At 40.3% G+C, this 23,126-nt stretch overlaps 1 protein-coding gene across 1 annotated transcript in view; it reads right to left on the bottom strand.

Annotated features, from left to right (window-relative positions):
• Positions 1 to 2,733: 2,733 nt before the first annotated feature.
• The window catches only part of GMPS (guanine monophosphate synthase), a 52,847-nt gene continuing 32,454 nt past the window's right edge, over positions 2,734 to 23,126 (bottom strand). Inside the window, exons 10-16 of the mRNA XM_006275532.3 lie at positions 19,208 to 19,313; positions 18,020 to 18,135; positions 16,909 to 17,034; positions 13,136 to 13,251; positions 8,249 to 8,379; positions 7,634 to 7,806; positions 2,734 to 6,058 (exon numbers count right to left, since the gene is read on the bottom strand). Coding sequence (XP_006275594.1) covers positions 5,957 to 6,058; positions 7,634 to 7,806; positions 8,249 to 8,379; positions 13,136 to 13,251; positions 16,909 to 17,034; positions 18,020 to 18,135; positions 19,208 to 19,313 — 870 coding nt within the window. The 3' untranslated portion in view covers positions 2,734 to 5,956. The remainder of the gene's footprint in view (positions 6,059 to 7,633; positions 7,807 to 8,248; positions 8,380 to 13,135; positions 13,252 to 16,908; positions 17,035 to 18,019; positions 18,136 to 19,207; positions 19,314 to 23,126) is intronic.

Raw genomic sequence — 23,126 nt, 5'->3', positions numbered from 1 at the left:
CCAGAGAGATGCCAAGAACAATGTATTCTAATACTGCGTGCATGTATGTGTGTACTCCCAGTTGCATATTCCCACTTTTCCCCCCCATAGCACAAGTGACAAAGGTATGTCAGAAATCATTAAAAGCTGCTAGTGGGGGAATACTGCTCAGGGATAGGCAAGAGAAGGAAATCAATTTTTACAACCTTATCATGCTGGAGCCAGAAAAATAAATTGGCAGTAAATATTTATCTATTGAATTTTTATTGGTATTATAAGAATCCCCAGAGTGGAATGCCCTGTACAACATTAAAACAAAACAAAACAAAACCCATCCCTATGTCAAAGAATTTATAATCTACAAAGACCATAGACAGCAGATTGATATGGACAGATAGAGGAAGCATATAGAGGTTAAAAGTATAGACTTTCAATAGGAATTTTTGCATAGTATAGAACTATAAGTTGTAGTATAAGAAAACCCTCTTCACAAACAACAAGCAAAGACAACTGCTGAAGTAACTAAAAAAAAAAAAATATGTAAAGGTGCTTGTCAGCTCAGGTTGGTCTACATCACTAGGAGACAGTAACATCTCTTGTGATTTTTCATCTCCAAAATATGACAGTCAACCCAAAGACAACAGCTTCATAGAGTCACTAAAAAGTGTTCTTCAGGGCAGGCACCAGTGGGGAATTTCTCTCCTCTTACTCAGCATTTCCTTAAGGAAGGGTGGAGAAAGTGGGTAGCCGCAGGCAACAACAGCCTAATTCACAGAACCAAGAATCAAGCTGACGCAAAACATTCTGTTTGTTCCAGGCTTTAGCCACTAGCTGGTTTTAGTTCTTTCCAAATGTTTGCTTAAAAACAGGGTTCCTCAGGGCAAAGCCCTCTGGATCATCAGGATATTGATATTCTGACCCACATCACAGGCCTAACTTTTAAACTTTTCAATAAATAAAAAACCCATAACAGTGTAGGCAAGTAGAAAGGATGTATTGTCTGCATCTCAAGTAAACAGAAGCCCTAACACTAAAATTTAACCTGCATACAGTAGCTGAAGATAGGCGTATATCTAACAAGCTACTGCTCAGAGGCAAGTGCTGAATGAAATGAAGCTTTACATACTCAAATCACTGTTCTCATAGTACTATTTATAAGGGGATAATTTAACAAGAAGCACATTTTATAAACCAGGGAATATATTATATACAAAAAGAGAAACCTACTACATGATTTTTACCAAATTTGCAAACCATTACTATCATCTTACTTAAATCCCCACTATAAAACATTTCTTAACACTTTCTAAATTACTTATCTCTCTGTAAACCAAGGAACCACAAATATATCTTTATTTTGTATTCCTCCTCAGTGGTTTTGTGACAGAATTTAACTTTTCATTTGCCTGTTACAGCCAGTTTATAGATGAGGATGCTGCCTTTATAGTTACCAACTGATCCCATAAAAATGATACATTTAAGGCATCTGGGATTGGTTTTTATATATTTTTAGAAACAAATCTTCAACTTTTAAACAAGTCACATATAATTTAGGAGACTTCCTTAGGAAACAAAATGATATGAAGAATTGTGTGCTTACAAGTCATTCCTACAATTGTGTTAACACCATTTTGTTATTCTTTAGACCACACAGTCCTCCCCCCCATCTAGGAATACCTTGGTAAAGGGTTAGTTTGCAGAGCACAGTAGTTTTCTTGTAGCACTGTACCAATAAAGTAACAAGTTATAATTGAGGGCATACAACCACAGTAATACAGAGAAGTTTTTGTAAGGAATGACTCATGGTCTAAGCACTGGTTACATTGTAACCTTCTCAGGATATGGTCTTCTATCACAAGTCAGAGTGAACTGCATTGCATACTAAAAAAAAAAAAAAAAAAAAAAAAAAAAGTCTGAAACATTTATGGTGCCACTGGAACTACAGATTGAAATCTATGCAGGATTCTTCACACCTCCTGCCTCCAAGATACCAATACAAGATACATTTTAGGAGATACTATGCCATTGGAGAATGAATGATCAATACTTGTATGCTAGCTACATAAATAGATTCACAGCATGCATGCCTTAAAATAATTCATTCCAAAGAGAGAGAGAGAGAGAGAGAGAGAGAAGTGATCAAATAAATGCTCTATGTTCATCTGTGCTATTTAATGCTGGTCACAGCAAGTGCTTAAAAACTACATGAGGAGATGCATGTTGTGTGCAGAATAATTTCAGTTATCTTCAAAGTCCCTCCTTTCTATACCCCAGGGGACTATCTACATGAAGAACTCATCTTGTGAATTATTAAATTCATAGACTGTTCACGAGATATTCATAATTGAGCAAGATTGAGGTGGTACCATCAACTCATTTTTACTACAAACAACTGTAACTGGAATTTCACCCTTGAGAATCTACAAAGCAATATGAAAATATTACCAATCTTACTAACAGGTGAGATTCGATTCATACCTCATTCTACCAGAAAATTCAGGACTAATTTATATTATGTTTTTAGCCCAAGTCCTTACTCAGAGAATGCGACTATTAGCAGTTAGCCACAAGCATCAGATTTCCTTCAGTTGTACCTTACAAAATTCGTTGGCCTTAAAATGTACCCCTGTGCCAAGTCTTCTGTAAAAAAAATGTAGTTTTCATAGCTGTTTTTTTTTCCCCCCACTCAAAATAAATGGTCTACTCACAATAAAATTCTTACTTTGAAGCCCTAAAAAATAAATCACTCAAATATTTAAACATAATAGTTTTATTTGTGGATAAAAATTAAGGCTCACAGTACTTTATAATTTCACAAGCAGAAAAATCTTAAAAATTGAGAATGATGGAAAGTACCCAAATACAAATTCCTCTTTAAATGTTGACATGTCTCACTGAAGATTTGAAGTGAACGAGGCAGCTACAGTTATGGTTTTGGTAAGCTATTCCATAAATTTATTTTCAACTTTACGTGATTAAGTGTTATGTTCCTCTCCGCCATTAGGCCATGTATATACGTGGATTCCATAAAATATATTCAAGAACTGTTGGGAGGACCCATGTCAACCACACTAAAAATAACCCAATGCTTCAGAAATGTACAGCACAAAAATGCAGGAATATTTTAAGCCTCAGGCATTTTATTTTGATAAGACATTTGGTTTATAGTGCAGTATTTTGACCTAAAGAACTTGAGTATTTATTTTTCTGTTTTAAAAGGGGGAAGAAATATTCCTGAAAAGCATGGGGATTGTTGTCTAGCTCCACTTTATTAATGAAGACCTGAAAAGCAACCTATCACAATCAAAGTGTACCAACTTTAATACACACACTGCATACAGGGATATATACTATACCTGTAGTTAAGATTAAACTCTTATGACAGTTTGACTTCCCAATATCTGACATGCAGCAAACATTAGAAATAATCTGTTCAAATATTCTGTCAAACACTTAAGGGTGAAGTCAGATGAAAGTGCTATGGACATAGAACTGTGTATTATATATGTCTCTGAATTGCCTTATGAGACTACATATACATATATAGTCTCAAAATATATATTATACACACACAAGTGAGAAAAATGCCTTACTCTTAAATTAAGAGAGATTCTCTAATTTTGATAACAATCCTTCCCCATTTTCCCCTATTTGCTGACAAAGTCTAATTTAGCAGGGCATTCACAGAGCTGGTGCCAGCTGCAATGCTATCAAGTTTACTCACAATAAGCAATGAAGGATATGTAATTAAAGAGGTACCCTCTATTGCACACCAAATTGTGAATGTCCTACTTGTGCTTGTAACACATTATGCATGAGACAGTACCAATCATGAAAATAACCATCCTCAAAAGTTAAAAATATAGTACAAGGACATAATTTCATCATTTTTTTTTAAATTCAACTACCAGAGAGTTTGACTGGTTGTTTTGAATAGAACCATAAAAGATTTAAAATATTTTGTCTCACTGAATATTTGTTAATTTTTAGTCATTCAAATTACTCTAATTTGAGTTTTTACAGATCAGATTCTGATAATGTTACATTACATATATACAAAATAAAGTTAGTAATTATATAATACCTGACCTACACAGCAGTTTCCATTTAAAGAGCTCAACTGTTCTGGAAGAATGGGTGTTCTATTATACCCAAGTGAGACAACTGAAGCATGCTGGAAGTTAAGTTTACACAACTTCCCTGTGGTTTTTGAAGATGCTGGTAGCAGAGTTGGGACAGGACACCAAGTCATATGCTCTGGTCTCTAAAGCCTGTTGCCTTCCTTCCGGTTGTATCCAAGTCAGGTAGTCACAAGAATTTTCAAAAAGCTGGAAGAGCTGCAATGATATACCACCCTGCATGATACACGACACTCAGCTGGCTTGGGCAAGAGTACATTAGGTACAGCTGACTTGCCCTAAAGAATAAAGATGAAAAACTGATTTTTTACAGTATGTTTGTGCAGTAATACTAAAAATGGAGAAATTGCAATTAGAATATTATGTTAAAACTTTTACCCACTATTATTCCAGTTCAAGAATCTATAAGGAAAAATGTCTTATGAATTATCATGCTTTATAGAATATATTCAACAAATATAACCAAACCCCATAAAAATAAGGTTATTTCACAGCTGAATGAAATACAACTGTTTAAAAAATGGTCATTCAAGAAAATGAACCTAACTACATAATTAAGGTTCTAGCCCTGCACGTATCTAGTAAAGCTGCTCAGGTCAGGACCTTCCATAGCTATAAAAATAAACACTTACAAAAAGAGGACTGCAGCTATACCCAAGTGATCAAAAAACTTGACCTTTTAGCCGAGACATACTAGAGAAGCATGGGTAGGGTTCGATGTTAATCGCACCCTTTTTATGAGTTATTGCTGACTTTACTAAATAAACTGCAGTACATAAAGGACTGCATTAATCGGTGTTCTGACTGGCTAAATCACCTCCACCAAAGTAACTCTACACTAAATGAGATGCTAATCTTTAAAAACAACCCCAAAAAACAAACCAACTAGATACAACATATACAAATATTTCCCTATAAAAACAAAATTTCTAGGAAACAAACTTCAAAATATAAACAAAAGCACTTGGCCAAGCCATGGAACAGGGGGTTGATTATTGTGTAGGGGTTTGAAACTGAAAGCTTAAGCTATGATTTAAAGATCTGGGGTTTCTGACAAGCCATTTAAAATTTCACTCCTATTATTACCATTTTTTCTGGACACTCTGCAGACTTAAATATTTTCTGCAATTTTATATATGTATATACAAGTTAAGTGTATATCAAAGTTTGATGAGACATGTTTGTCACCTACATACACGTTTAATCTTACAAAGAGCGATGGAAGGAGTGAGCACAGAAAGATGGAAGGTCATTTCATACTACTTTAGCATCACTCTTTTGGAATTCAATATTATTGCCATGGGCTAATACTTCAAACAGTACATAACAGGCTTAACAGTACACAACAAACAGATACACATTAATTCCACAACTCAACAGTACCCACTATTCCATTTGGCAAAATATTTATTTATAATAAATCTGTTCAAAAGCAGTTGGTCACATTAAGTATTCATATTACATTTTTAGGCTGTAACAATGAGTTTGTTAAAAGTAAATAAACTGTCTCTTACACAGTGTACAAAAACAAAGAGACATTGAAATGACAGTAACAATAAAACACATGAAAACAGGGAGAATCAGTAAGACAAAAAGGCAAAAGCAATATGAATTCATCTGCACACAGGCAATGCTGCCATGATTATTTACCCGTACAAATCCTCAGCCCCACTTAGTTATGCCCAACAGCTCTTAATTGCAGATTTATGCTCCAGGAGAGGAATCGGATGTGATGTAGCAGCTCCAGTCACTTTTCACAGTACTGCATGTCAACACTGGGAATGGTTTCTGATATAATTTAAACTGCATACAGTACTTTAATAGAAAAAAAAAGTTAATTACTCCCACTCAGTAGTTCCTGGTGGTTTTGATGTCAAATCATACATCACGCGAGAAATACCAGGAATCTTCTTAATTTCTGTCACCATTTTCAACACAACCTGTGATTAAGAGGAAAAAAAACAATACTTGATGCAACAGACTTTGGAAAAAATGGTACCCAAGAAAAATGGAAACATTTAAAATGTTTAAAAATGTTCTTTTCTAAGGCAGTTTGCAGGCAAAACAGAGAAACCTACAACCTATTAAGTTATTAATAAGAACCAAATAAATTATCCCAGCACTTAATTTGTGGCCATCCTACAATTAAGGCTTCTACTTAGTAACCAACAATAAAAATGGATGCATCTTTTCTTACTAGAAAAGTAATTTTAAAAAAATGTTAAACAGTAGCAGTTTAGGTACCTGTAATATACTACAGCATTAACTTTGAGCAAACTACAAAATATAAAGTGTATTCTTCACCCTTTACCTCCAGTAAAGCCCACTATCCCATAAAAACAGAAGGCTTAGTAAGGTGGTGAACTCTGTAGATTAACAAATAACCTCAGTTGGAACAGGGTAGTTTCAAGAAGAAAAATTTTCTCCATTGGGAGCCACCTGCCCTCTGGAGTTCATACTTATTAACAGGAGTGTTCCACACTGGGTATTAAACAGCAATTTGTTAATTCTATAGGAAAGTCTTATCTTCGTAGAATGAGAAAAGTCTCCATATAAATTTCTACAATTTGAAGTGGAGACCGTAAAGTCATATTTTAATCTCAGTATTTTCTTACTGCATGTGGCACATTAAAGATACAGAATGATGCAACTACTCAGCACAGCTCTCTTGGAGCCCGTGAAACTTTTTAAGCAATTGCAATTATTTTTTTCCCTATATGTATACATTTCATCCAGAGTTAATGCTATGTTATTAGTGATACTGCACAATATTGTGACAACCAAGCTATATACAAAATGCACCTTTCAAGAATATATTAGAGAAGTATACTCTCAATGAAGACAAACCTCAATTTTGTATGTTCCAACAGTTAAAAGTAGAAACTTTGAATCATTTCTTCTTGAAAGCCCATTTAAAAGGCATTTCTGAACATTAAATAATTTACACTCAGAGTTATACTGATTATACAGAAAGAGTTCATAAAGAATGTTTTAAGTGTGAATTATCAATGAAATAATGACAAATCCTTAAGAAAGTGAAACCTCAAAGTGGGGGCAACAACAATACTCGCATGTAGTACATTTTTTAATAAAAGTTCAAACACATTATAGGAATGACCAAAATTTGGAAAAGCTTGTAATTTGGGCTCCTAAATCCTGGTTAGGCACTTAAATAGAAGCCAACATTTTGAAAGAACTGAATATCTACAGCTTTCAAGTCAGATCAGTTGGTACTAGGGACACTCAGTTTTGAAAAAGGTAGGCTACTGATAATCAGTGACTTAACCACCTAAGCTTTATGCGCTCAACCTCGAAAATATTACTGGTTTCCTCCAAAATAGAGCATAAATCAAACAAAACAAGCTGCTGTCAAATACTGAAGAGCACTTACCAAGAACTTAAGATATAAAATCACCCGGGGCAGGGAGGAGAGGAGAGGGAGAAAGACAACTGAAGGCCTTTTCCACATTCCCAAGCCACACCAGGAAAACAGAACTAAAAAAAAGAAATATTACCTCTTCTGGAATCTCATTGCCAGGAGTTGCTGCAATACCAGTCATGAAGTCACTAGTAATAAAGGTTCGAATAACCACAGATCTCTGACAGGAAGGCTGCTTCTGAAGGGGGTCTCGGTCAAAATGCAATGGCGTCAGAATTATTGGCATTTGGCTGATTTTTCCGGCATAACCTTAAGGGAAGTGGTGATAAAGGGGTTTAGTTAAACATATTCATTAGTTACCAGTGTAGTCTTTTATAGCACCTCTTAAACATTGAATATTTGTTTATAAAGTAAATTTTGGTGGCTACAGTTTGAAAAGGTGTGCATACATCCTCAGAGAAAAATGGAATGCCAGGTGCAAGAGAAGGACATGGTTACCAAAACCTGAAATCACATTAAGGTGTTATCATACAATGACATTAAATTGCTTTCAGTGGTGTTTTCTATACAGTGAAAAAGTGGAGATTCTGTTTAATTCAGTCCATTAGGATTGTATCTAGCAATTTATGCCATGCATTTCTCAGTGTTTAAAATAAAAGTATACCATCTTACTAAGTAATGTTGTTTTGAAGAGAAACAGCGCTAATTCCTGCAACCAGTATACCAGATTGGATTAAGGCCAAATGCTTACCAGACTCCCTGAGAATATTATGAGCCTCAAAATCAGCTTGGCGTAAAGTACTGAGAACTCCTGTGGTCAGGAAAGTAGGTGTTACATCTGTAGGAGGTTCTTTGACTGGCGGACCAAACACATAGACAACTCTGGGAAGATAAAGAAATTGTAGGAAAATATACTATACTGCATGCCTAAGGAATGAAATAGGGATCTTGCAGACTGCATCCTTCAGTGTTGTAAGGAAGATCATATGATGAAGAAACAGACTAGGGACATTTACTTTAGGAGTGTATCCACTATACAGAGCTTAACTAAAACTATTCAAATTTCCATATACCCAATATATGCATTTGTATTATTTTAAATATAATTTTATACATTTTAAATCTCTTAGAGAATGGTAACTTTTTGGCTTGCTTGCTTACTCCTTTCACATAAATAAAAATAGCCAGTTACTGATGTACAGTATTACCCATTCACTGAGGTTGTTTAAAGTATTTTATACTTTTTAGCCAATATCAGTGAAATTTACTGCCATTCCAATAATGCTATTAAATAAGCGTTTTAAAACTTATTTTCACTGCTTCAGGAGACTTCAAAAGACACTGTAAGGAGGTAATCTCACAGTTTGAGAAAATAATGCCCTGCTACAAATGCATGACTACATCACTATTTAAAATCTTGAAAGGATTATATTACATTAAATAATTCAAACTGGTTATTAATATTGACTTCCATGTAGGTACCATATTAAAAAAGTAATACATGTATTGGATGAGCTTCATAAATATAAAAAGAGAAACTTGTGTACTACAGAATGTTTTATGGATAGCCTGTAATAACTAAAGTCTCCAGGAACAAAAGGTAAGAGAAAAACTCCTCCTTAGAACAGGTGACAAATTTCAATTTGGGTGTTGTTCTCCATTTTTAGTGTATGTTGTTTAGACATGCATACAGTTTTAAGCATCGGGCAAGATCAGGCCCATTTCATAGTGTTATCTGGCCCGTGGGGCTCCCCACGGGTCTGGAAATTTAGGGTCAGGAGAGCAATAGTACTGCTCCCCAACTGCCAGATTCTCAAACCAACCCACAGGAAGCCTTGGATCTAGCTCTTGATCCTGCCAATCCTGGCGCACGCCAGCCTCACAGGACCCAATCATCCCAGCAAATGGAGGGGGCAGGCAGGGATGGCACCAGGCCTGCAGACAACATGATGCAGCCTACAGACAGGCTCTATATGCCACCTATCTGGCCTAGACAGCCAAAAGATTTTTTTTCTCTTTGAGATATCACACACACACACACACACACACCCCAGGCAAAACTAAAACGGGTCTAAAGCTCAAAACATGGGCAAAAATGCATTTGTACAGTTCTATTTGTTTGGTTACAGAACAAAAAATCTGTAAAAAAAAAAAACTTAAGAGGTCAGGAAGCTAAATACTATATTTCATTGTACTACTCAAAACGTCAGCTGCCTCATTTCCCTTTAAAGCCCCAATAAACATAAAAGGAAAAAGATTAGAACCTTGTTCTGGGTACCGCACAACATCTAAATGTACAGTATTCAACTATGCACTCTATAAAAAGGATATTACACCCTTACATCTAGGCTAAAACAACATTAAGGGCACCTATACCTGAGCACAGAGGTTTCTGCAATGCACTGGAATTCTAGTGTGTCAGAGCAGACTCGATAAATCAAGTCGGCTGGAGCTTGGCAACTGAATTAACACTCATCAAATAGGCTTTAGTTCAAGCACCCCTGCCACCATTTTTAAGCATGGGGACACCAATATGCGAGACATGGTTGAGCTTTAGAGTGACTCTCAGAACTGCTACAATTAAAGCACTAGAGCATGTGTAAAAGTGCCCTAAAAGGTGCAAGTAAAACACAATTTTAGGAAGCGTCAGAAATAAGTTTGCATAGGTCCCTCTAATGCGCCTTTTTTCTCCCCCCGCTTGCATACGTTGTGAGACACTATTATGTGGTTTCATTTTTTCATAGTATCCGCTGCCTCTCAGTGCCCTGCCTAATGAGTTAATTATTTTTTCTCCTCCCCATTACTCTGTATGTGGCACTTCACTGCACACTAGTCAAGACAAAAAACTCATGGGCATTTTTATACATGCAAGCACTGCAGTGCTGGGTGGTTTGAAAAGCACCTGGTGCTGCAATGCCTACAGTTGTGTAAGTGGTGAAATGCAAGTCAGAGCTGAGAAAATAGTGGTGGTGTGCTTTTGAACTAAATCCCCTCAGAGGTGCTTTAGTTCAAAAGTGCACCGCCACCATTTTCTGCACACTGATGTGCATTTCGCTGCTTATACAATTATATGCAGTTTAGCACAGTTCGCATGCGGAGCAGACTTGGGTCTGCTCCGAAGCAGATGATCTCTGGCGCATCGCAGGAAAATAAAGTATGTGAATAAATGCCCAATAAGCCTCATTATAGCTCTTATTGCTAAAATACTACAATATCCCTGTGAGGTGAAGGTGTGGCAGTATGCCCATTTTTTAAATGGGGATACAGAAACAGATTAAAATAAAAATTTTCCCCACTAATTTTGTTGCTCAATTTGAGACCCTTAGATCCAGATTTTTCAAATCACTTTGGATGTTCCAAACACAGCTCTAACAGGCCTCAGTTAAAGATGGGAGTATCCAGAATTTCAAGTCACACTAGAGCATCTCAAGCACTGCAACACTCAGAAAGCAAGGAACAATTAGCAAACGCTCAGAAGTTTGGTTTAAGTGACCTACCTGCCAGTCATCTCACATGAACTCTTCAGCCAGGCAGGAACAGAATCCAGTTCTCCAAGGTAAGACCCCACTGTCTTAACCATGATACCAGCATTTATTTTCTTGCAGTCACCCTACATACCCTTCCACTTGCACAGCAAATAAGACAGTGTTCCTCTAGATCAGTGCTTATCAACCTATTTGCCGTAGTGGGCTACACTTTCAGGTCTCAATGTATTACGTGGGCCACATCCCACAGCTGAGGGGGCCCCCAGCTGCCACAGCTACGGGACCAGGGCCAGGGCTTGCAGCCCCCTACCTGCCCCCTCCATCCTCCAAGCAGCGCCTGAGCCCCAGCTGCTGCCCTCAAGAGGTAGTGGTTGCTGCAGCCGGAGTAGAGCGGAAAGCTCAGCTCCACCCTACCACAGGCAGCATGGGCAAAGCAAAGCCCATGGAGGGGGGGCAGATGCAGGCTTCCTGCAGCAGGCTCAGGGCTCCCCGCTCTGCTGCTCTCCCCCTGGGGCTTCACAGCCCAATGGGCAGGAATAAAAAGTTAAGTGCTGGTGGGAGGGGAGGCTTGGTGCCTCTGCCAGAAGCCCCATGCTGGCCACACTGCCACAGCAAGGCACCCCCTGCCCAATCAGCAGCAGTGGCGGTGCAGGTTATACTACTGCCAGGTGGGCAGGGGCACCAATCCTCCCTGCCCTGCTTTGTTGTAGAGGCCACAAGGAAGAGCACACCAGGGCAAAGAGAGCCCTGAACCTGCAGCGGGCAGCCTGCATCTGCCCTGACCCCATGCACAAATCTGGGGGGCATGTGGCCCCCAGGCCTCCCTTCCCAGGAGTGCATGCAGCAGCAGGGAACTGCTCCTTCCCATCCCCCCCCAGATGAGCCTCCTGTGGCTCCATCCCAGTTCCCGAACTGCCCTACGGCTGCACATTCCTGCTCTGGCCTTCATGCACCATCCTGGCTGGGCAACACCCCTAGCACTACTCTATTCCTTCTCTGTGGGGGCCTCAATCCCTGCCCTCCCCCAACCTAGACTTACCTGAAAGGTAAGCAGCTGCCACATGTCCCACATTTTTCTTCCTGACTAATGAACTGCAGGTGGCAATCTTTCCTTTTTTTTTTTTTTTTTTTTTAAACAGGAGGTCATACAGGCTGCAGCAGTGTGCCGATAGGGCTGCATGCAGCCCAGGGGTTGAGAACCACTGCTCTAGATAAACTGCATTGCTGGTTTTTGAACCCAAATCAGGTCTACTACTGAAAACCCTGATTTTTTTCCTTAACAGCAAAAAAGTATCCAGGACAAAAGAGTGTGTAACCAAATCAATAGACTTCATATTTCACAAGGGAACCGAGTGAAGTTTTTACCACAAAGTGAAAGCAGTCTTAAAAATGAAGTGTCAGGCAACCAAGCCTCATCAGCCAAGAGGGATTTACTTAGAAAATGTTAATGCCGATTCCTATATTGTATAGCCTAGGGAACGCAAAAACATTTGTTTCAAGTCAAACTGTCAACAATTAGCTTCAACAGCAAGAACTATGTTCCCTTCTACAGATTTTCATAAATAATACACCCCTAGAACTTTCTGTTAAAATAATACGTAGAGGGAATTCAATAGTTTCACAACGTACAATGAAATGGCTTCAAACATCCAAAAGGCTAGCAAAATTTCTATGCTTAACAGACATTTTCCAGTAGATGAGATTAATATGTAGGACTGGCCCCTCACTATTCCCATTGAAATAAATGAGTTCTACCGCTTTTCCCACAATGCTCTTATTAAGACGACATGGCCTTTCTAAATCCCAAACCAATGTATCTATGGTTCCTTTGGGATACTGTGCAAGACAGGAGACCGTCCAGAAGGATGAGATCTTGGATTAAATTATACAAGCTTTCATAACAGATAGGAGGAATGAGGCGAGAGGAGGAAGAAGGACAGATTGGCTTACTGATGAATTTAGCTATTCAAAGATGTATAAAGTTATGTATATATTAAAAATACAGTGCAATTACATTTAAAAGAAAATTATGCTTTGTATTTTCAGTTCTCAGATGCTAAAAGTTTAGTCTAATTTTTTACCTTTTTACACAAAAAAAAATAGTAAACAGATTGCAAAAAATGTCAATGAGAGACTGAATTAGGATTATATACCTATTTATGTTGTGGCACATGCGTGGTATGAGCCTGGCGAGGAACATGAGAGATTCCCAGTGTGGAGCATCCTTACTGGAGATCCCACATACATAACTGTATGAGCGGCAGTCACCCTAGAAGGTAACAAAATTGAACAACTGAAAGTTTAGTGTAAGCTTGTAAAACAGAGGCCTAAATTTCAGCCAATGTCCAACTGACAGCTGGATACTGCTGAAGTCAACATGACAGCATACATGCATCTTAAGACAGAATATGATCCTGGATCTACAAAGTGCTATTTTTAATAACCTGGATATCAAAAGGGCTGTAGAAGAGCCATTTTAAATAATCAGATTCAGCAAACTCATACTCCAAAGAAGGGCATTTCAACCTCATCTTTTTAAGGTTGTTGTCCATTTAAAAGTTGGATACGTAACATTTTCATTTTTCAAAATTCAAAATAATTTGTTGATACTAAAAAAAACAAACGTCTTAAAAATGTAACCACTGCAAATATTCCAAAGTCATAATTTAGTAACTGGTCAAGTTTGCTGAATACAAACAGTCAAACTACAGAACATCAGGCTCACACGCCGCCTCCTACCAATAACATTCATTAAAATCTTTCTAAACAATAATTTAACAGTAAAAACAAATCAAAGAATAGAGAGGCATTTATAAACCAAAAGTGTATCCTTGTTGCGAAGAAGGCTAACAGCATGCTGGGCTGCATTCGTAGGAGTGTTGCCAACAGATCAAGGGAAGCGATTATCCCCCTCTATTCAGCACTGGTGACGCTGGAGTACCTGTGTTCAGTTTTGGGCCCCCTACTTTAGAAAAGATGTGGACAAATTGAAGAGAGAATCCAGCAGAGGGCAATGAAAATGGCTGGGGCACATGACTTTTGAGCAGGGATCCAGGTTTTCCATTTCCAATGGAAAAACAGAGTAAACCACGGATTTTGCTTTTTTACCAGAGGCAAATACAGATTTCTCATTTTACCAGAGAAACCCACAGATTTTGCAGTTTTTCAGTGAGCTCCCTGCAGGCTGGCTGAGTTCCATCCTGCAGGGAGCTGGGAGGGAGCAAGAGGAGGGTGGTGAGACAGGGGGCACCACTGCATGGATATGCACATGATCCCAGGCAGCCTGCAGAGCAGCTCCAGCAGGTAAGTGGAGGGTGATGCGGGGTGGAAGGGGGATTGAGGGCCCTGTAGGGAGGGAGCTGGGCAGGGTTGGTGCTGCTGCCTAGCCGGGTGGTGCTCAGGGCCTGGGGCCACAATACACAGCTGCAGGGCCCCAGCAGGGAGCAGGACAAGGCTGTGGGTGGCTCTTCCAGGGAAGGGAGAGGGCTTCCCAGGGCACAGGAAAGGCCTGTGCCCCCCCAGATCTGTGCATCAGCAGGCGCAAGCTGTAGGCTTGGGCTCCTGCCCTCCTTCCCTCCCCAGGGGCCTCTGCAGCCTGGTGGGCATGACCCGGCACAGCAGGGAACAGCTGGGCACAGAGAGATCTCCTCGCTACCGCGAGCCCCCGCCTTCCCCCTGGCAATGTGCCCCCTGTGAGTGCTGCTGCTTTGAGGCCACAGCAGGCAGCAGAGGGGAGCAGGGGCAGGGGGCTGTGGACCCAGGGGCCCCCCCTGACAGGCTTGCATTAACCAGGTATTTTAGGGGGTTTATTTGAGATTTTTTAACAGCATATGCGATTTTTTTTTATCAGGGAAAACCAGGATATGATTATGAGGAGAGGCTCAGGGAACTGGGTTTATTTAGCCTGCAGAAGACTGAGGGGGGATTTATTAGCAGCTTTTAACTACCTGAAGGGGGGGGGGGGGGTGTCAAAAAGAGGATGGAGCTAAACTGTTCTCTGTGGTGAGAGGTGACAGAACAAGGAGCAATGGTCTAAAGTTGCCTTAAGGGAAGTTTACGTTAGATATTAGGAAGATTTTTCTCACTAGATGGGTAGTAAAACACTGGAACAGGTTACCCAGAGAGGTGGTACAATCTCCATCCTTGGAGGTTTTTAAGACCCAGCTAGATAAAAAAACTGGCTGGGATGATCTAGTTGGGGATGGCCCTGCCTTGAGCAGGGGGTTGGACTAGATGACCTCCAGAGGTCCCTTCCAACCCTCATTTTCTAAGATTCTGTGATTTAGTTATGCTGCGTTGCTCTGCCACTCGAATTTATTAACAACAAAATCTAAAAATGCAAGAACATACACCCCTTATTGGCCTTTAAATGCCACTTAAAATAATATCTAAAAGTGCTATATTAATGCAAATTTAAAATGACACTTATTTAGGTTAAACAAGAAACACCACCTCATCTCAGAACTATTAAGAATGGATACAATCAGATACTGGTAGTTCACCGGTCACAACTGTTCATGCAATTTCCTGTCAGTGATAGTTATGTTCTGGAGTTTTCAATTTTACACTGTTTAAAAGCAATGCATCTAAGTTTTAAGCTTAAGTTCTTTGAATATGCTTAGTTTTGTTCTTTGTTTTTAACCAAAAATGAGCTAATAAATGGTTTGGCTCAACTGTTAGATCAAATGATCCCTTTCAAATAGCAAATCTGAATCTTGTGGCACAAAATATGACTCCTGTTATTCACACCACAGGGAATTACAAAAATTCAAAATTATGCAAAGAAAAATTCAAACGTTATGCAAAAGTAATTATTTACAAATTAAACTAAATATAGGACTATTTGAACCTTCTTCAGAAATATTTCTTTAGGTACTCTGTATGGTTGGAGGATGGGAATAGGGGAGTGTATGGGGCTGTGGGTGGATGTGAGGCAGTGGGGGTTGTGGTCCCCCCTTCCACATGCTTCTCCCCCCATCCCTCCCAAGATGCAGTCCCTGCCACCAGCAGCTCAAGAGCAGGTGGCAGCCCCTCATAGCCACAGCAGGCATAGCACCTGGTGGCATGAAGCTCTGCCTTAGTCCCAGGGGCTGCACGGTGCAGCAGAGTTGGCCCGGCTCTCTGGTGCATGCCTTTGAACCAGACCAGGCTGGATCCATGCCAGCATGTGGGGCTTTTGGCACTGCAGGCAGGGGCCCCAGACCATCATGCTGGACTGGCTCTGTGCCTCCACGTGGGGCTTCTAGCACTCCAGCAGGAAGCTGCATATGGAGGCATGGAGCCCACCTGGCCTGATAGCACGTGATTCCGCGCCTCCACGTGTGTGTTCCCGTTGGAGTGCTAGAAGCCCCATGTGGAGGCACAGCGCTGGCTGACACTGCCCCATGGCACATGGCCCACATCCCCACACCCTTCACTCTCCACTTGCAGGAAGGAGCTCCCCTCCCCACTTACCAGCTGCTCAATCTTGTGCCACCACACTTGGTGCCTCCACGTGGGGCTCCCAGCTAGAGTGCCAGGAGCCCTGCAGAGGTGGAGGCACAGAGCCCACTGGGGTTAAATTACACAAAATTATGCAATTATGCGCAATCATGTCTTGTGCACAAAATTGCATGGACACATCATTGCATAATTCCCCAGGGTGTAGTTATTTAATTTAAGGACTTCAGATAATCCTAGATCCTCAAACAGGATGCCCAGATCTTACTTGATTGACTATCCAGATGTCTAAATGTTTGCAGACTAGTAGACTTTAAAAATAAAACTGATACCGCCAAGGAATTCCATTAACCCTTCTATTCTGGGATATGCAGACATGCCATTTTCTTTATTTTTTACTTCAACAGCATTTATTTCTTGTGCCACGCTGCAGCTTCCAGTCTACAAATAAGCATTTTTCAAAACATCATAGAACCACTCCACTAACCTGCACTCCCACAGTTTTGATTGGCAGCAAAAAGGCATTTAGTGAATGTAGGCTTGTAATCTGCATCAGTTTTTCCTGGTCCTCTTCAGTTGTGCATGCTTTGACCCTTTGTAACAGAGTATGTGGCTATGCAGTGAAGCAGAAAAATAAGTATGTAAGATTTGTAAAATGATTCATTCAAATACAGTTTATGTAAAACCTTTTAGGAGGCCAAAATATTTAAGTTTATTTTACAGTTATGGCAGCTTTTATGTACCGGAATGCTATCTACAGTATACTCTATTAGCCTCTGTATTGGTAACTTGACTGATAGTCAAGCAGTAGGTTTTTAATTGCAGTCTTTCAAAGTGCTAGATTAAATTATTTTCCTTTCTGTTTGGTCTTTAAAACTTTTCCTCACTACACAACATTTATGCTATTTCTTCCCAGATGCAGAACATTTCAGCAATCAGTCACAGGCTTGGTAGCAAAGTTAAACTGATTCATTCCATCTAGAAGAAACAGCAACCACCAGCAGCCAATTTAAGGTTTTTCAACCACAATGAAGGTACAGCTGAGGTCATTATTGTCATGGCTGCAAACAGAAGGAAATTATATATTGCTTATTTAGTCTAGCATGCCAAATTCTTGCCCATGACAGCTGACAAATAGATCAGACCTTTATTTCTCACATGGTGACCTAGGTGTTTGCTGACCAGAGTCAAGCAAATGTAGAAGACTACAACCTTAAGAACCAACAACAGCTTTTTTTTTTTTTTTTTTTTTTTTTTATAATAATTACATAGCCAGAAACATCTTCAAATGTGTTGTCAGCAAGCAATTTTTAGATTAGGTTTGTTTAATCTACAAACCTAATCTAAAACACTCTGCTGTCTGTAAAGTAATACTCCATCAACTTTATCTTCCCCAAAAAGCTATTTATTGTTTAAATAATTGTTAGGGCGCTAAAAATTTTAACTACACAAGAACTATTCAAATTCATACAAATTAGGAAAAAACATTTATCAAAGTAAACAAGTACTACTTGTAGTGGTTAAACATCACTGTAATTTTCTAAGGCATTAGTTTGCATGTTGCTTTTACATTCTTATTGGGTACCATATTTTATTACCTTTTTAACACTGGCAGAAAAGTCTGCTACTATTTTCAAAATATTGTTAGTCTCAGGAAAGTCTTTGCAAATATAAGGTTCTTCAGCACATATTACTCTGATGGCTAGGCCAGGACCTGCAAAAGAAAGCAAACATACTAAACTATAAAATGTCATTAAAAATTGTTCCAGAAGAAAATCTGAAGAGACTGTTTTATCAGTAAATATAATGTATTCACTTTACTACACATCAAACCAAGTTAGTCAATTTTGTGCTAAGTGACGATAAGGTCATACAACTTTGCATTCAGTAGTTTGAAAAAAGTAATTGCACCATTTCTCAAATTCCAGCTCCTTCATATAAGATATATATAACACAAGGTGGCGGGTGTCTGTTTGTATCCCTTTTTCTTGCTTGGTGACCACTTTAGCATTACTAACTCTGCCTGATTCAACCAGCCAATTTCAGACATATGTAAATGATATATGAATATAACAAAAGTTAGATTAGTCTTGCTTCATAATAAACTTGGTATATATTTTGATTAAAAATGTTGCCAAGCCAACTAACTTGAACATACAGTAGTATGTAGTTCAAGAACAGCAGTACTCCTAAACTAATTCACAATCCAGACTAGTCTTATGCACCGATAGGTACTAACTACTAATGCAAAAGTAACAGTAATACTACCTATTTCTGTACATATTTTTAAAATAATGAAATTACTTTTAAAGGCTCTTTTACTTTTTATACTATATAACTTGCTTTTAATATCTTGACATGAACTGTTGCTATCTTTTATAGTAATTTATTTCTACAAAAAGAACTACTGCCCCTGGGAAGGAAAAAAAAGACGACATACACCAGTGTATCTAGCTTGGAATACTGGAAAGTACAAACAGTGTTAATGCATTTTTTGGCTTACCAAGTTGAAAGAAAAATAATTACTATATACAGGGAAAACTATATATTTTTTTCTCGCTATAAATAGTAAACTTGGTCTCTTCTGGGAAATTTTTCATATCCAGAAAAGCTGTTGCTTAGGTATAAAGCCATGGTAGATGCAACCAATCTGTTTCTATGTTGTAGAAAAGAATCCAAATGCCAATATAAAATTTATCCTGAGAATTAAATACCTTTGGCATGAGAATACTACTGCTGCTTATAATTCTTGACTTTTAACAGACACCTTTAACTAGCTCCCATACCTGGGAATGGATGCCTTGAGACCAGCTCTTCGGGAAGACCAAGTTCTCTCCCTAGCACTCTCACTTCATCCTTGTGGAAGTCTTTCAGTGGTTCTATCACTTTACCCTACACAGAAAACAAGAAAATAAATGTATTTAAGTTTCTACTTTCTAAATTACTGAAAACACTGCAACTCCCAATATTTTTTCTCAAAATGTACATTAGTCAAATTTACGTGGTGAAAAACGGACTGCTGGCAGTACTGGAATGAATAATGGAAGCAGAAGTACATAAGAATGAAGCTTTAAGAAAGATGTGTAATAAAGAAAAATACATTTTAAAAAGGAAAGAAAAAAAGTGTGCTAGTTATCCTAGGCCCAAGTTGGTTAATTACCTTGTAGATTTGGACCAAGATCTTGAATTTGCCAGCACACGGGGTGGTGAAGACCTCAAGACCAGGCATACTGCATTCCTACAGTCCAACCAAGATGTAACAAATACCGAAGACCAAGTTCTCATTCACCAAGAAGAGCCAATCTCCTAGCCAAATGCTAATGGTAGAAAGTATTACTTGCAGGTAACGTCTATGTGAAGACTTTGTTCTAGTGAGAAACCCAGGAGGCAATGGAAAGAACTGATCAATTTTAACTGGTTTCAACCAAAGTGACTATACTGTGGTTGTAAACTCATTATGATTTCTTCTGCCTACCACCATCCTAACTTCAGTCTTATTTAGGTTCAGCTTCAGTCAGCTGCTTTAATTAAACAAATTCAGGTATTGGGCCTTATTTTTTTTTTTTTTTAATAGCAGCATGGTTCTATGTGATGAAAATGAGTTAAAGCAATATCATCTGCAAATTAATGGCATTTAAGTCAATGTCATTTGACCAGTTCACCTAGTAGCTTCACACAGGTGCCAAAATGGACTAGAGAGAATTAATCCTTGTAGAGTTTTACAGGTGAATGGGTTTATAGTGGCAGAGCAGTTTCCCATTACTACTTATTGGGCAAGTCCCTCCAGAAAGGATTAAAACCATTTTAGCGCATTGTTCCAGAACTCTCAAGCAAGACAGAGTCCATGATTAATACTACAGAAAAGGGTTAGAAACATGAGAATGAGTGTTTGGCTCTGTCACCTGATTTCAGGAGATCAAACTACTACAGCAGTTTTAGGTCAAAGGCCTTGGACAATATATATTTAGGTCAGGACAAGATATTAAACATCAAATTAGATGAGCTTGTAGTTGGCCTTTGGCTAACTTTCTGGGCAAACTAAAAAAAAAAAAAATGGTTTAACAGCAGGCACGGACAGACATACACAGGTTGGGGAGCTCCAGCGTTGGTTGGATATTGAACATCTGAATGCAGGAGAGGGGCTTTCTTCTTTGAATGAATGAAGCATTTTAGCCATTTTCTAGTGGTATCTAGATGATCATAATCTACAGAAGTTGGCTGAAACTGAGCCTGAGTAAGGAAGAAGTGAACCTAGCAGACACGTGTAGGTCATACGTGCATCATAGGCCTGTGTAGTATGAGTTATGGGTAACAGGTAGTGTCATGTTACAACCTGACCTAAGTTTGACTTAGGTAGCAATGAGGAAGGTTAAGCAGTCACTGCAGACACCGATTAATAAGGCGCATTAACATAAGAAATTGGAAAAAAGGACTGGCATAGCCCCAAAGCATAGTTAAACTATGCAACTCTGGACTTCTCCAAAGTTCTCCAAAAAAAGGGGAAACCAATATTAGCAAAAGTCTCCAAGGGAACAGAGAAGCCTGGCCAGTGGACCTGGTTTCCCCTTGAATCCAAAGCTACATAAGCAATGAATTTATTAAACACAAAAGAGTCTTTGCTATTATGTATACTAATTAAGTTTTTAAGTTGTGACTGGAGTTGAGAGTGGTCAATCTCACCACTTTCAACCCCAGTTAAAATTTAGAGTAACAAATTGGTGCCCCTAGGTGGGCACGAGTGTGAAACCAGTTTCAAAGCTTTAAGGGAACGGCAGAAAAGGGTTGCAACTTGTTTTGTGGGGTAGGGTGCTCAAACCGAGTTAGGCTCAGGGCAACCTAGGGATTCTCTTTTGGATTAGTGAGCTCAATGGCAGACTCAGTGAGAAAAGAGCTATCAGCATTAGAGAACTAGGTGATAGACAGAACCACTTCAAGTTTCTAGGATAAGGATATACTCTGTGGACCGGACACATTTGTGAAGTTGTATAACCATAGATCCTCTTGGGTAGTCTCCAGATGTAAACCCGGACAGATAAAAAGGCAAAAGCAGAGAGGTGTCCTCCAGGGTGCAAGAGGCTGGTGTCTGGGCTTTAACTAAAGGGTTAGGGACAGACATTACACATAAACGGGTTTAAGTGATCAGAAACTGGTTTAAACCAGTAACAGAACAGACATTAAGTGCACATAAACCAGTTTCAAAATGGTTGAAACTGGTTTGAGAAACTTGGCTGAGTGCAGTATCAGACTCAACTGATTTGGCTCAACCCGGTTTATCCAACATCTGTCCCAGACCCCTTCCTGGTTTAACTTAAAACCAGAGTCCTCCAGCATCCTGACATGTTCTCTGGGCTGGGCTCTCTGCTCCAGCCCAGTAGGGCTGGCCCTGCCCCTCTGCTCCCCAGCAAGAGCAGGGACAGACAGGGCCTGGAATCTGGCCAGAGACGAGTTTAATTCCCCTGTTCCTGTCTCACTGGCAGGGACCTGAGCCAGGACTGCCGAGCACTCCCCACTTGCAGCTGCAGGCCACCATGGCTCCTGAGACAGAAGGGGAAGAGAGGGGGCATTATTCTCCCCTCTCTGCTCCCAAGTCTACCTGGCCCAACCACTGCTACCACTCACTCCCTGCTTGGGACAAGCAGCAGAATAAGCCCCTAATGCTGGATGGTGGGGGAAATAACCCCACCACCACCACACGGGGTCCTGCCAACCAGCATCTGGCCATGCTCCCACCCAGCCACTCCAGTGACAAGGGGGCAGGGCCCTTGATGGGGGCAGGAACCCCTGTCAGAGTTGGGCGATAGGAGCTGCTCTTCCCATCAAGGCCCCTGCCCCCTTGCCGCAACAGAGGCTAGGCAAGGGAGCAGCCAGATGCCGGCCGGCAGGGACAGGGGTTATTCCTCCTCCCTCTGGCACCTGACAGAGGGGGCTTATTCTGCCACTTGTCCCAAGCAGGGGGCGAGCAGTGATGGCAGCTGCAGTCACCCAGGGGCAGAAGGGAGAATAACCACCCCTCCCTACCCACTATGCCTCGGGGACCATGGTGGCCCGCTGCTGCAGCAGTGAAAGAAGAGCACCCAGCAGACCTGGCTCAGATCCCTGCCAGTGGGGCAGGGAGGGAGGAATTAAGCCCCTCTCTGGTCATAGATTCATAGATGTTAGGGTCGGAAGGGACCTCAATAGATCATTAAGTCCGACCCCCTGCATAGGCAGGAAAGAGTGCTGGGTCTAGACGGCCCCAGCTAGATGCTCATCTAACCTCCTCTTGAAGACCCCCAGGGTAGGGGAGAGCACCACCTCCCTTGGGAGCCCGTTCCAGACCCTGGCCACTCGAACTGTGAAGTTCTTCCTGATGTCCAATCTAAATCTGCTCTCTGCTAGCTTGTGGCCATTATTTCTTGTAACCCCCGGGGGCGCCTTGGTGAATAAATACTCACCAATTCCCTTCTGTGCCCCCGTGATGAACTTATAGGCCGCCACAAGGTCGCCTCTCAACCTTCTCTTGCGGAGACTGAAAAGGTCCAGTTTCTCTAGTCTCTCCTCGTAGGGCTTGGTCTGCAGGCCCTTAACCATACAGGTGGCCCTCCTCTGGACCCTCTCCAGGTTATCCGCATCCCTCTTGAATTGCGGCGCCCAGAATTGCACGCAGTACTCCAACTGCGGTCTGACCAGCGCCCGATAGAGGGGAAGTATCACCTCCTTGGACCT

The sequence above is a fragment of the Alligator mississippiensis genome, chromosome 7 (genome assembly GCF_030867095.1).
Source record: "Alligator mississippiensis isolate rAllMis1 chromosome 7, rAllMis1, whole genome shotgun sequence".
NCBI classification, from domain to species: Eukaryota; Metazoa; Chordata; order Crocodylia; family Alligatoridae; genus Alligator; species Alligator mississippiensis.
Note: the sequence above shows the minus strand (reverse complement) of the source record. Positions and strands in the feature narration are given on the sequence as shown.